Source organism: Hypanus sabinus, chromosome 4 (genome assembly GCF_030144855.1).
Source record: "Hypanus sabinus isolate sHypSab1 chromosome 4, sHypSab1.hap1, whole genome shotgun sequence".
Classification (NCBI taxonomy): domain Eukaryota; kingdom Metazoa; phylum Chordata; class Chondrichthyes; order Myliobatiformes; family Dasyatidae; genus Hypanus; species Hypanus sabinus.
The window spans coordinates 172,626,456-172,641,256 of NC_082709.1; the positions used below are offsets into that span (position 1 = coordinate 172,626,456).

The window sequence follows — 14,801 nt, forward strand, 5'->3', positions numbered from 1 at the left end:
GGCTGATCTCCTGGAGTTTTCACGCGCAACTGTCTCTAGAGTTTGCAGAAAATAGTGCGATAAACCAAAAATTAAAATCCACTGAATGACGGTGAACATGCTTTGTTAATGAGAGGATTCAAAGGAGAATGGTTGGACTGATTCAAGCTGACAGGAAGGTGACTAACTAACTGTTGTGATTCCAACAGTAGTTTGCAATGCACAACACGAAGTGGATGGGCTACAGCACCCGGTTCCTCACTTGTACCGAATAAAGTGGCCACTGCGTGTATAGTTGTAGTAATGGGGGGGGGGGGGGGAGTAAGGAGTGTGTGGATCTGACGAACACAGAACTGTACAGGCCCTTTGGCCCTCAAAGTTGTGCTGACCCTTAAACCCTGCCTCCCATCTAACCCCCCCCCCACCTTAAATTCCTCCATATACCTGTCTAGTAGTCTCTTAAATTTCACTAGTGTATCTGCCTCCACCACTGACTCAGGCAGTGCATTCCACACACCAACCACTCTCTGAGTAAAAAACCTTCCTCTAATATCCCCCTTGAACTTCCCATCCCTTACCTTAAAGCCATGTCCTCTTGTATTGAGCAGTGGTGTCCTGGGGAAGAGGCACTGGCTGTCCACTCTATCTATTCCTCTTAATATCTTGTATACCTCTATCATGTCTCCATCCATCCTCCTTCTCTCCAAAGAGTAAAGCCCTAGCTCCCTTAATCTGATCATATTGCATACTCTCTAAACCAGGCAGCATCCTGGTAAATTTCCTCTGTACCCTTTCCAATGTTTCCACATCCTTCCTATAATGAGGCGACCAGAACTAGACACAGTACTCCAAGTGTGGCCTAACCAGAGTTTTATAGAACTGCATCATTACCTCGCGACTCTTAAACTCTATCCCTCGACTTATGAGAGCTAACACTCCATAAGCTTTCTTAACTACCCTATCTATCTGTGAGGCAACTTTCAGGGATCTGTGGACATGTACCCCCAGATCCCTCTGCTCCTCCACACTACCAAGTATCCTGCCATTTACTTTGTACTCTGCCTTGGAGTTTGTCCTTCCAAAGTGTACCACCTCACACTTCTCCGGGTTGAACTCCATCTGCCACTTCTCAGCCCACTTCTGCATCCTATCAATGTCTCTCTGCAATCTTCGACAATCCTCTACACTATCTACACCACCACCAACCTTAGTGTCGTCTGCAAACTTGCACCCTTCCACCCCCACATCCAGGTCGTTAATAAAAATCACAAAAAGTAGAGGTCCCAGAACCAATTATTGTGCGACACCACTAGTCTCAACCCTCCAATCTGAATGTACTCCCTCCACCACGGCCCTCTGCTTTCTGCAGACATGCCAATTCTGAATCCACCTGGCCAAATTTCCCTGGATCCCATGCCTTCTGATTTTCTGAATAAACCAACCGTGTGGAACCTTGTCAGATGCCTTACTAAAATCCATGTAGATCACATCCACTGCACTACCCTCATCTATATGCCTGGTCACCTCCTCAAAGAACTCTATCAGGCTTGTTAGACATGATCTGCCCTTCACAAAGCCATTCTGACTGTCCCTGATCAGACCATGATTCTCTAAATGCCTGTAGATCCTATCTCTAAGAATCTTTTCCAACAGCTTTCCCACCACAGACGTAAGGCTCACTGGTCTATAATTACCCAGACTATCCCTACTACCTTTTTTGAACAAGGGGACAATATTCGCCTCCCTCTAATCCTCCGGTACCATTCCAGTGGACAATTAGGACATAAAGATCCTAGCCAGAGACTCAGCAATCTCTTCCCTCGCCTTGTGGAGCAGCCTGGGGAATATTCCGTCAGGCCCCGGGGACTTACCCGCTCAAATGTATTTTAACAACTGCAACACCTCCTCTCCCTTAATATCAACATGCTCCAGAACATCAACCTCACTCATATTGTCCTCAGCATCATCAAGTTCCCTCTCGTAGGTGAATACTGAAGAGAAGTATTAATTGAGGACCTCACTCACTTCCACAGCCTCCAGGCACATCTTCCCACCTTTATCTCTAATCGGTCCTACCTTCACTCCTGTCATCCTTTTGTTCTTCACATAGTTGAAGAATGCCTTGGGGTTTTCCTTTACCCTACTCACCAAGGCCTTCTCATGCCCCCTTCTTGCTCTCCTCAACCTCTTCTTCTCCTTTCTTGCTACCCTACATTCCTCAATAGACCCATCTGATCCTTGCTTCCTAAACCTCGTATGCTGCCTTCTTCCACCTGGCTAGATTTTCCACCTCACTTGTCACCCATGGTTCCTTCACCCTACCATTCTTTATCTTCCTCACCAGGACAAATTTATCCCTAACATCCTGCAAGAGATCCTTAAACATCGACCACATGTCCATAGTACATTTCCCTGCAAAAACGTCATCCCAATTCACACTTGCAAGTTCTAGCCTTATAGCCTCATAATTTGCCCTTCCCCAATTAAAAATTTTCCTGTCCTCTCTGATCCTATTCTTTTCCATGATAATTTTAGCCAGGGAGCAGTGGTCACTGCCCCCCAGATGCTCACCCACTGAGAGATCCGTGACCTGACCTGGTTCATTACCTAATACTAGATATGGTATGCTATTCCCCCTAGTCGGCCTGTCAACATATCGTGACAGGTATTCGTCCTGGACACACTTAACAAACTCTGCCCCGTCTAAATCATTGGAACTATCAGGTACCAATCAATATTAGGGAAGTTAAAGTCACCCATGATAACAACTCTGTTATTTTTGTACCTTTCCAAAATCTGCCTCCGAATCTCCTCCTTGGTATCTCTAAGCTGGGTACACTCTGAAACAAAGCCATAAGATAAAGATTTACTTGAGAGGTTCAAAATTATGAGAGGCCCAGAAGCATAAAGAACTATGTCTCTCTCAGGCAAGTTTGATTTCCAGATGGTGATAGATTTAAAATGAAGGTTTTTTTTTCATTTTCTTGAAAAATAGTGGTAATTGAGGTTTCTGCTCAAAGGGGAGTGAGGCAGAAACCCCATCCCATTTTAAAAAGTACCTGAATGAGCACTTGAGAACACGTCACTGATGACAGACCAAGAGCTGGAAAGAGAGATTAACCTGAGGAGCTTGTTATTTTGGCTGCACCAAAGGGATGGGTTAAAGGGCCTCCTATGCCATAAATATCTATGATAAACAAAACAATCAGCCTTTGAATCCAGTGTGATTCGTGTGTTTTCAATCTAAACTAAGCTTCCTACACAATTTGTTCATCATTAAGGCTAACTACTTCCAGCAAGGCAAGTTAGGAAATATTTGGACAAGAGCATGAATCACCGAGGTGTAGAAGGCTACATTCATAATGGGTGAGATTAATTGATATGAGTATAATTAAGTGCAATAGTTCATATGGACAAGGTAGTGAAAGGGCCCCTTACTGGCAACTGACTGTGGCCAGCATAATAGATCCATTTTTGTCTTCACTTCATTTCCCCTGTGGTATCACTTTTAACCTTGCTGGGCTTACTACTACAACACTGTCCTGACTAGCTTCATGCTGCTGCACTTCATGAAGTGGTGCTTATCTTAAACTGTTCTTTCTCCCCCTCTGTGATTTCAATAATTTGTGTTTGCTTTTGTTTTGGCACTTTCTGGTGTATGTTGGTTACTGGTTAAGCAACAAATTAATTTATGAATTTCAGACTACTTCGTGACTTCATCCTTGCCTTTCTCTGTGATCACCTCTGATAGTACTTTCCTTTTCGAGAATTCACCTCTCACTTGGTCTCTTGCACGTCACTGAGTATGACTGATTCATCAATGGCATCCAGTGTGAATGAGGAAAAATCCAGACCTCGAGCCCCCTTATTCCGTTGCTACTGCTCAGGTGAAGAGGGTGCCAGAGGTGGTGTGGGAGAGAGCAGATGTGCAGTGGGTGCACTGGAGTTTGTGCTGGGTTGGGGGCTGGCCCCTCCTGTCAGAATTACTCTTCGGTATTCGCTCAATGTAAGCCAAGTCGGATTGCATTCGTCAGTGGCTGCACTAGTGTGTGATGAGCAACTACTGTGTGCTGGTTCTTGCAGAAATTTCTCTCCAGGACAACATCCCATGCACCATCAATCTACAGACTGTGATACTCAGGGACTTGGGCTGGGTTTTTTTTGGTGGCTTTTTCTGCTATTGAAATTATATGCTATCTTGTGTGTGGGTGTGTGAGTGTGACTGTTGGTGCTGTGTTTTGCACCTGGGCCTCGGAGGAACGCTGTTTCGTTTGGTGTATATGTGTGTATGGTTAAATGACAATCAGACTTGCACCTGAACTTGAAGATGCCTCTTCAATCTTTATCAGGTTTTCGATCACATGATCTTATCTCCTCCATTATAGCTCTGAACCAAAATGTTTAATATTGCTCCTTTTGAATTACCCAGGATTCTTTACTGTAAGAGCTTTCCAGTGACGGGGATAATGAGTCATCTTTAACTGTGTGTTTTGCTTCTGTGTGGCTGAATTGTGTCAAATTTGACAGCAGGTTTCTTTGATCATTTTACTCATGGGAAATACTGTAATGGAAAATGGTTTCCAAAAACTCAGAGCTTCTGAGACACTGAAGGCAAATGCCTGCAATTCAACAACAGCTACATTTGGTTGCGTATTGGGCCAAATTTAACCCTAGCGTCAGAAGATCTCAAAGTCAGTGTGCAGTTTTGGATCTGTATGTGTTATCAGCGAGTGGTATTACCTCACATTGAGGTGGGTTCAGTGTTGCGCTGGTCTGTGTAAATTTGGTCAAGAATTTGGATTTGACCTTGGATTTTCTGTGCTTGTTCTTCCTGTTATCGGATGGATTTTGCCAGGATGTTTTGACTTCTTTCCACGTGTCAAAGATATGCTTGTTTATTGCCTCGGTAAGTTGCCTGTGGTGCAGGTGGATGGCAGAAGAGTTGATGGCGATGGAAGATGAGGAAATGGGATTAGCTTCGTGCTTGATTGTTGACGCAGTTAACGAGTCTGTTTCTGTGTGTCGTGAATCCACAACTAAGATGTCTTTTCTCAATTAAAGTTGCAGACTGAAGCTGAATTGCTGTTAACCAAGTCTTTTCCTGCTGGTAGTACCGTCTAGATCTGAATATAGAGCTAATCTTACAAAACTAAATTGGATTGGGCATGATTTTAACTTTCAAATCCAGCTCTAGACAACAAAGTCTTTAACTATTTGTTGTTGGAACCCAATTCTAAGATTAGTTTTCCACGTACTCTTTGGAAAACTGTAATGACCTTGACCAAGTTACATGGATATCTTTAGCAAAATCAGCTCAAAGGTTTTAGTACGAATAGAAGGGTTTTTTTTTTAATAATCGTTCTCTAGGAAGTTATGGATTTAATTGAATGTTTATGGTAAGCACAGAAGAATCTGAGCACTTTGAAATAATTTTCATATTGTGGGAATTTTAACTTAATTTCTAGTTGGTAGTCCTCTTGGCCCCCAGTGCCATTGCTATGCTTAAACCAACAATAGGTCAAGAACGATCCTGTTAATGTTGATTGTCATCATGTGGTTTCCTTGCCATTCTTAGGCTTGAACCTGAGGTAAAGGAGAATGCTGGGGTTTAGTTTACCAACAATTTGTGAGGAGCCATAGATGACTGTACCTTTTATATCCATGAATCAAAGCATTTAACTTTATTGTTGAACCAAATGGAAAAATCACAAAACCATAAGACACAGGAGCAGAATTAGGCCATTAAGCCCATCGAATCTGCTCTGCAATTTCATCCATTTCCCTCTCAAACCTGTTCTCTTGCCTTCTTCCAGCAATCCTTCATGATCTAACTAATCAAGAACCTATCAATTTCCGCTTTAAAATACACCCAATGACCCAGCCTCTACAGCTACCTGTGGTAATGAATTCCACAAATTCATCACTCTCTGGCTAAAGAAATTCCTCCACATCTCCATTCTAAATGGACATTCCTCTATTCTGAGGCTGTGCCTTCTGGTCCTAGACTCCCCCACTGTAGGAAACATCCTCTCCCTATCCACTTTATGCTGGCTTTTCAACATTCAGTAGGTTTCCCACCCCATTCTTCTAACTTTCAGTGAGTAAAGGTCCAGAGCATCTCATATGGTAACCCTTTCATTCCTGGAATCATTCTCGCAAACCTCCTCTGAACCCTCTCCAATGTCTGCACATCTTTTCTTAAACAAGGGGCTTGAAACTGCTCACAGTAGCTATTTTCTTCCCTGTGATATTGGTGGGTTGGCAGGGAATTCCATGTTTCTGTCCCCATGAGAATGGCTGAACAAAAATTTATGTACTGCTATCCAGTTGAACCTTGCTGTTATTTGCTGAGCCTGGGATTGAGGGAGGTGGTGTCAATGTAATGATCAAAAAGAAAATGCTGGAAATACTTGGGTTGGAAAAACTGAAGTAATGTTTATGGTTGATTACTGTTCATCAGAGCTACTTTGATTTGGCAGATTAACACTATTTCTTTCTCTACGGATGCTGCCTGATCTGCTGACCATTTTCTTTTTGATTTTTAGCACCTGCAGTTTGTTTACTTTTCAAAGTACATCATTTCAGCTTAACTTAATTTGTTTTGTATCCAAGGATAATAGGTAGAAGTTGTATTGAGAAAAATAAGCATCATTGAGGAAAGTGCTTTGTCACAGATCGGAAAGAATGTACAGTTTCTGGTGACAAGCTGTGCTTTTGACATGGTAGGTGAAAAGTATATTATGAAAGCATACAAGTGTATGTATACAGATGAGATGCACCCCAGCTTACTGTGGTAAGCGAGGGAGAAGATTGCTGAGCCTCTGGTGATGATCTTCGTATCATCAGTAGGGATGGAAGAAGTACTGGAGGATTGCAGGGTTGCAAATGTTGTTCCCTTGTTCAAGAAAGGGAGTAGAGATAACCCAAGAAGTTATAGACCAATGAGTCTTCAGTGGTGGGCAAGTTGTTGGAGAAGATCCTGAGAGGCAGGATTTATGAGCACTTGGAGAGGCATAATCTCATCAGGGATAGTCAGCATGGCTTTGTCAAGGGCAGGTCATGCCTTACGAGTCTGATTGAATTCTTTGAGGATATAACAAAGCACATTGATGAAGGTAGAGCAGTGGATGTAGTGTATATGGATTTCAGTAAGGCACTTGATAAGATTCCGTATGCATGACTCATTCAGAAAATAAGGAGGCATGGGATCCAAGGAGATCTTGCTTTGTGGATCCAGAACTGGCTTGCCCACAGAAGGCAAAGGGTGGTTGTAGATGGTTTGCATTCTGCATGGTGTTCGGTGACCAGTGGTGTGCCTCAGGGATCTGTTCTGGGACCCCTCCTCTTTGTGGTTTCTATAAATCACCTAGATGAGGAAGTAGAAGGGTGGGTTGGTAAGTTTGTTGATGACACAAAGTTGGGGGTGTTGTGGATAGTCTAGAGGGTTGTCTGGCAGGACATCGACAGGGTGCACAAGTGGGCTGAGAAGTGGAAGATGGAGTTCAACCCAGATAAATTGAACTCCAGGACTGAAGTATTCATTGAAGTGTTCATTTTGGTAGATCAAATTTGAAGACAGAATTTAATATTAATGGTAAGACTTTTGGCAGTGTGAAGGATCAGCAAGATCTTGGAGTCCATGTCCATAGGACACTCAAAGCTGCTGCGCAGGTTGATAGTGTTGTTAAGAAGGCATATGGTGTGTTAGCCTTCATCAACCATGGGATTGAGTTCAAGAGCCAAGAGGTAATGTTACAGCAATATAAGACCTTAGTTAGATTCCACTTGGAGTACTGTGTTCAGTTCTAGTCACCTCACTACAGGAAGGATGTGGACACTATAGAGAGAGAGTGCAGAGGAGACTTACAAGGATGTTGCCTGGCTTGGTGAGCATGCCTTATGAGAGTAGGTTGAGTGAAGTCGGCCTTTTCTCCTGGAGCGACAGAGGATGAGAGGTGACCTGATAGAGGTGTATAAGATGATAAGAGGCATTAATCGTGCAGATAGTCAGAGGCTTTTTCCCAGGGCTGAAATGGCTAACACGAGGGGGCACAGTTTTAAGGTGCAGGATGGAATTCAGAATTAAGTTTTTTCACACAAAGTGGAGGGTACATGGAATGCAGTGCCAGTGACTGGTAGAAGCGGATATAATAGGGTCTTTTAAGAGGCTCTTGGTTAGGTACATGGAGCTTAGTAAAATAGAGGGCTGTTTGGTAAGGAAATTCTCTGCAGTTTCTGGAGTAGGTTACATGGTCAGCACAACATTGTGGGCTGAAGGGCCTGTAATCTGTAGATTTCTATGTTCTATGTATGTATATTAGTGGTTCTGCTGTTCCAAAACAAACATTTTAACACTGAACTAATAAGTGCTCTGTTGTGGAAATACAAAACTTTCTACTGCATACACATCCTAAAACTGACCAAACCAGCCACCTTTTGATCACTGCAAGTGACCGTGCTGGCTAGAAGTACTGACAGCATTGCAGTCGTGGTATGTGGTACAAATAAAGCTAACTTTTGCATGAAGATCTTTATATTGGACCAAAAGCAACCTTTCCACTGAGATTATGATTATTATTATTCCATATGGGTGGAAAAAGAGAGCGAGCTCAGAAACAAACCCTTTGGCCCTCTGCACTAATCATTAACTTCCAATTTACAGAGATTCTTTACCCCACATCTCAAGGAATGCAAACTTTGACAATAAATGTACTTTGAACGTTCTCATCATCTCCATTCATCCAGACATGAGATGATTTCTACAGGCTTGTTAGGTTAATTGGTTGCTACATGCTTGGGTTGAAGGAAGACACTGAAACGTTGGGAGAAAACCCACATGATCATAGGAAGGACATGCAAACTTCACACAGGTCAGGATTGAATCTTGGTCTTTGGTGCTGTAGGCTCAACTGCCTGCCCTAGTGTGCTGTTTATTTTTGGAATTAAGAGGCTTGAGAACTGTAAATAACTTTTAACCAAATGCATGAAGGTTATTAACAGTATATTTATCAGATGTGTGGAAAATGACGCTACCTTTTTCTGACACTTGCCTTTTACAGATAGCTAAATTTCTGCAGAAGGATGGGGAAACTGAGCTCCAAATGAGAATTGAAATTGGAAACATGAAGCAGGAGTTGGCAACGATCAGCATGATGGATGAATTTGCTCGATATGCACGCCTGGAGCGCAAGATTAACAAAATGACCGATAAACTGAAAACTCACGGTACCTCATAAACACGAGATTCTGCAGGATTGGGAAATCCAGAGTAACACACACAAAATGCTGGAGGAACTCAGTACGTCAGCACCTTCTATGGAGAGGAATTCAGACCTGATGAAGGGTCTCGGCTTGAAAAATGTTAACTGCTTATTCCTCTCCACAGATGCTGCCTGTCCTGCAATGGAGAGGAGTAAATAGTCACAATTTCAGGTCGAGACCCATCATCAGGACTCAATCCCTCTGCAGTAGATGCTGCTTAACCTGCTGAGTTTCTCCAGAATTTTGTGTGTGTAACTCTTGGTATTTAGCTTTTCTAAAGGTTGCAGTGGACAACAAGAAAAGAGAACCTGGCCTAATGAAATGCATTTTTTTTTAGAAAGAGATGGTCAATAAATAGCACTTTATTTGTGTAACTGCAGAAGGAGACTGAAAGCTAACACAGGCAAAGCTAAATCTTTTCTCCCACTGAGAGATGGCAGTGTATAATAAACTAGAACATTATCAGCTCCTTAGTCTCACCTCTTGATCAAATGACCCGACTCTGATTAGGTCAACCTACATTGTTCCACTTGCTGAGGTAGTCTACTTAACGTAGGCCCAAATTTTCACTTTGCTGACAGTTCAGATTCAGGTTTATATATCATATGAACATTGAAGCATCCAGTGAAGGGTGTTGTTTACATTAACAAGCAGTGCACCCATGGGTGTGCTGGGGGTGGGGGGGATGATAGTCCGCATGTGTTGCCACACGTTCCAGTGCCAATGTAGTATGGCTTAGAGAACTAAAGTTAAGTATATGACATTTAAGAATATACGAATAAGACCATAAGATATAGGAGCAGAATTAGGACTTTTGGCCCATCAAGTCTGCTGAGCCATTTCATCATGGCTGATCCCTTTCCCTCTCTACTCCAATCTCCAGTCTTCTTGTATCCCTTCGTGCCCTGGCCAATCAAAAATCTATCAACGCCTGCTTTAAATATACCCAATAGCTTGGCCTGCACAGCAGGCTGTGCCAACAAATTCCACAGATTCACCACTCTCTGGATAAGGAAATTGCTCCTCACCTCTGTTCTAAATAGATGTCCCTTTTTTCTGAGGCAGTGTAGTTAGTTGATTTTAGTAATAGGAAAATAATTTGTCAGTGTAGTAAGATCTTAACTAAAAATATATTTTATACGTGCATTTTTGAGCAAGGCAAGACCATCATGGTGAATTGCTCTTATGCTCTGTGCTGGGTGGAGTTTGTTGCTTTTTCACGATCCTGTGTTACTTTATTTGTGTTTTATTTTGGGATACAGCAGAGTTACAGACCCAGCCCAATGAGCCCACACTGCCCTTTACACCCACGTGACCAATTAACCTTTGGAATGTAGGAGGAAACAAGCACTGGCGAAAACCTGTGCAGTCATGGGAAGAACGTGCAAACTCCTTACAATCAGCGGCAAGAATTGATCCCCGGTCGGAGGCTCTGTAATAGTGTACACTAACGGCTCATTTGCCACGCCACGCCAACAGGTCACCCTGTTATAGGAAAGATGCAATTAAACTGGAAGTGGTGCACACAAGATTTACAAGGGTGCTGACATAACTCAAAGGCCTGAATTCTTGGGAGAGTTTGGAAAGTCTAGGACTGTATTCTCTGAAATGTTGGAGGGATGACCTTGTATGAAATTGTGACAGCTATAGATGGGCAAACACACGCAGCCTTTTTCCTTGGGGAAGGGAAACTAAAGTATAAGGCGCATAGGTCTAAAAATTCAAGCATTCTGTGACTCTCTGTTGTCCATGACTTGTAGTTGCAAATGCACGAGTAACAGCTTTATTTTCAGTTAGCTGTTGGGTTTTCTTCCTCAACTTCTTTCACTCCTCTGCCATTTCTTGGGATTTTTTTCAGTACAAGGATTGAGTCTCAAGCCAGTGTAGAATTATCCTCCCCTTTTATCATTTTGATTTGTAAATGGCAGTTTCTGAATTGCATGTGGATCTTCAACATTACAACATGTTCTGTTAAACCACTGAGCAGAATGTCTTCTCCTTACAGTTAAAACAAGAACAGCACAGTTAGCCAAGATCAAGTGGGTGGTGAATATTGTCTTTTATATTGTTCAGGTTGGTATGGTTTCTTAAATGTAAAGTTTTTCTTTGTAAGCTGATCACTTGAAGAGCAAATTTAGCCATTTTATTCCTGTTAATTGAATTTTGGTTTAGTATGCAAAATTTCAGTGTATATTTACAATATTTCTCAATCCCATTTTTTTCCAATAATAGCCTCTGACATTTGCTTTCCACCAGCTGCCTGCACTTCGCAATTACATCAGTATATTGTTTTAGCTAGCAGCCTTGCAAAGTTTAGGACCAAGACCAGGGGTTCCCATCCTGTGGTCCACGGACCCCTCAGTTAATGGTACTGGTTCATGACATAAAAAAGATTGGGGACCCCTGATCTAGACTGATGCCCTGTTGAAAATGGCTGGGCCATTTGTATGAAGCATCGGTCCTGCTGGCAAAATGGTAGAACTCTCACACTGCTTGCAGTGCTTTGGAAATGCAGCTAATTTAGGGCCATCTGCTGAATTTTGTGCTCATGTAGTTGCAAAATATTGACATCGAAGTTGAAAGTTACAGGAAAATCAAAGCTGTGCTTTGAGTAGATAACATGAGCTGTTGGTCAACAGGGTGAAAATTTTAATTGAGGTTAAAAGTTGAAATAAGAATTGATGAATAATATAATGCAGCAGATGTAATATGTTCTAGTGTATAACTATGTAATATTTCTACTTGAATTACAAGTCATGTCACTGTTGAGCTCATGATATATTAAAATCCTTGTGGAAAGTTTGCACTTTGTCAAGGATCACAATTACTTCAACAAGGATTATAACTTCCATTCCTCCAGCCACTCACTCTGGACCATATCAACCTAGTTCAGTAACACAACTGTTACAGAATGTTACAACGGTTAACATTCCATTCACAAAAGATCTGTTATTATTTAATGGGTAAAATGAAATGAGCACTCTGCTTTAAGAGTAGTAGTTGTTATTAAATATATGTCGGAAGTGCCAGTCCAAAAATGTCATAAGTGTTTTGCGGTGTCACACAATTACTCCCCTCTCTTCATGGTACTGATGAAAGTTGGGTGCGATCAGTTGGAAGTAATGATAAATTTTACTTTACACTGGGATTAGTTGAAGTAGACTGGAATGTTTTTTCAGCTCTGTTTAGAAGTTCATCTCTGGGGAGGAAATGATGGTTAGTGTTAAGAGGAAAGCAGTCTATATCTGGTCATGTTATTCTGTGTCATTCACAAGTGATTGTGTTCTTTTTCAGGCAGCTTTAATGATTTCCCTGATATGGAAATATTATTCGGAACCTGTTACTGTGCTCCCACACAAATGGATCGCACCCTTAGAATGGATGGTGGCTTTCCCAACTGGAGTGGCAGGTGCTGAATGAATTATGCACTTTTAAATTTAAAAATTATTAAAAATTATTAATTTCCATTGAGCGTAGTTCACTTTTTTAGTCTGTTGCTTTTCCCATGGGAAAACTCCTCTCTGTGGCTGTCTTAATAGGATCCTAAGAGGGTCATAGGGGTCTCCCTACCATCCATTGGAGACATTTATCAGGAGCGCTGCATTTACAGGGCCCTTAAGGATTCCACCCATCAATCCAGCATCCTCTTTGACTTTCTACCATCAGGCAGGAGACCGATGCATAAAGACAAGAATGGTCAGGGTGGGAAACTGTTTCTTCCCTCAAGCCAAGGGGCTTATGAACTCCCTGTATACAAAGTGTCACTGGTTAATTTGTTCTGTACCTTACAATATTTAATTTATACACTTTATTTATGTGAAATTCATCCTCAGATTTCTATCCTTACTTTCATAAGTTATTGAGTGTTTGTGTGGTATGTGTACTATGGTAACTTACACCCTGGTTTGGAGAAACATTGTCTCGTTTGACAGTACACATGTACATAGTTAAGTGACAAACTTGATTTGATGACAATAACTGCTTGCTGCCTTACTAAACTGGCTATTCCAGTCATGAGTGCAAACAGTGGTGGATCAGTAAGTCTGACGGGGTACACCTGAGATTAGCAACGTTCTGATTGATCCAGTCTCACTTAAAGCCACCAGGAGGAACTGTTTATATAGTAGGAGACTTCATTTTCTCCCCACACTGGCTTTTTAAAGTAAAATGCAATTTGACCTCTTGTGTGAAATTGCAAATATTGGATAATATTAATGTTGTACTTTCCAACTGAGTCAATAAGTTTTTATAAAACATATACAACCAAGACAAGATGGAGACGCAGGTGACTGCAGATGCTGGAATTTAAAGTGACACACGGTGCTGGAGGAACATAATTCACCATCTGTGGAGAGAAATGGACTGTCAACATTTCAAGTTAAGATTCTTCATCTAGCTTGGGAGAAGTATTCAGGTGAAGGGTCTTTACCTGAAACATGGACTGTCCAACTATGTACCAACTACTATACCATAGCAAACCAACCTTAAAAAAATCTAGAAAACATCTCCATTTGTGTATAAACACGATATGTAACCAAAACCCAGCATTATCTATCTATCTATAGAATAATCTAACAACTGTTATGCCACCTTAATGCATCTCCATCCTATTATTTTGTCATCCAGATTCTGCCAACACCAGCATTTCTGTTCTGTAAGCACTTGATCAGTTGTGTGTATTTAAGATTCTGGTATCTTGTTGTAACTTGTCTGTCATTTACATAAACTTTTGGAGGAGGAGGGAGGGATGAGCAGGAGGATTTAGTTTAGATTTCCTAGTTAACTTTGTCCATATTTTGCATTTGTGGCTACACACGTCAATCAGGTGTTCATATAGTAACCTTGTTCTATTTTAATTCGCAGGAGGAGTTGGAATTACCTGCTGGCTCTTAGTTTGCAATAAAGTTGTTGCTGTGGCACTGCAGCCATTCAGCTAAAATCTCACAGTGAGGCCTATGACAAGATCCCGCATGGATTGGCTTGTGTGCACTTTTTTCATTATTTTGAGTTGGGTTCAGCTCTGTTCTTGCACTAGTTGCAACATTATTTTTTGAAAGCAGATTTCAAAAAGGGATGTGAAGAAGAGCCCAACAATAACTTTTGTGATTGTAAATAGATTTTGGAAAGTGATGTAATAAAGTTGTTAGCTGTTACTAGTTTTTGAAGTTCACAGGAATATTAAGAAAAGTTGAAGACCTCAATGTCTTTTTTTTAAAGCCTGAGAGAATGTGAATTGTATTGGATGTGTTGGCAACATTTTTCTACCGATTTGATTCCCTGTGTTTGAGTTACGTGGTTTTGAGAAGAAAGAACTCTCATTTGTTCATTTTGATGACTGCTTCACACTAATTGCAATGTTTTTTGGACAGCAGTCACTTGCATTGAAGTTTTGTGCACAATAAGGGTTCTGTACTGATTGGAAGCAAAATAATTGAAATAAGAGCTTAATAACTTGAATGGAAGGCTTCACACATTTCATGTGCGTAGCCAGTGTGGATTGTTGAGAATGAAATAGTGAATGGCTTTTAGCCTTTAAGAGAAATAAATGTTCAACCAGACAG

General features: G+C 41.5%; 1 protein-coding gene across 1 annotated transcript in view; it reads left to right on the forward strand.

Annotated features, from left to right (window-relative positions):
* Positions 1 to 14,239, forward strand: part of get1 (guided entry of tail-anchored proteins factor 1) — a 29,797-nt gene extending 15,558 nt beyond the window's left edge. The window contains exons 2-5 of the mRNA XM_059968837.1: positions 9,039 to 9,204; positions 11,246 to 11,313; positions 12,535 to 12,649; positions 14,104 to 14,239. Of these exons, the coding sequence (XP_059824820.1) occupies positions 9,039 to 9,204; positions 11,246 to 11,313; positions 12,535 to 12,649; positions 14,104 to 14,177 (423 nt within the window). The 3' untranslated portion in view covers positions 14,178 to 14,239. The remainder of the gene's footprint in view (positions 1 to 9,038; positions 9,205 to 11,245; positions 11,314 to 12,534; positions 12,650 to 14,103) is intronic.
* The last annotated feature ends 562 nt before the right edge of the window (positions 14,240 to 14,801 follow it).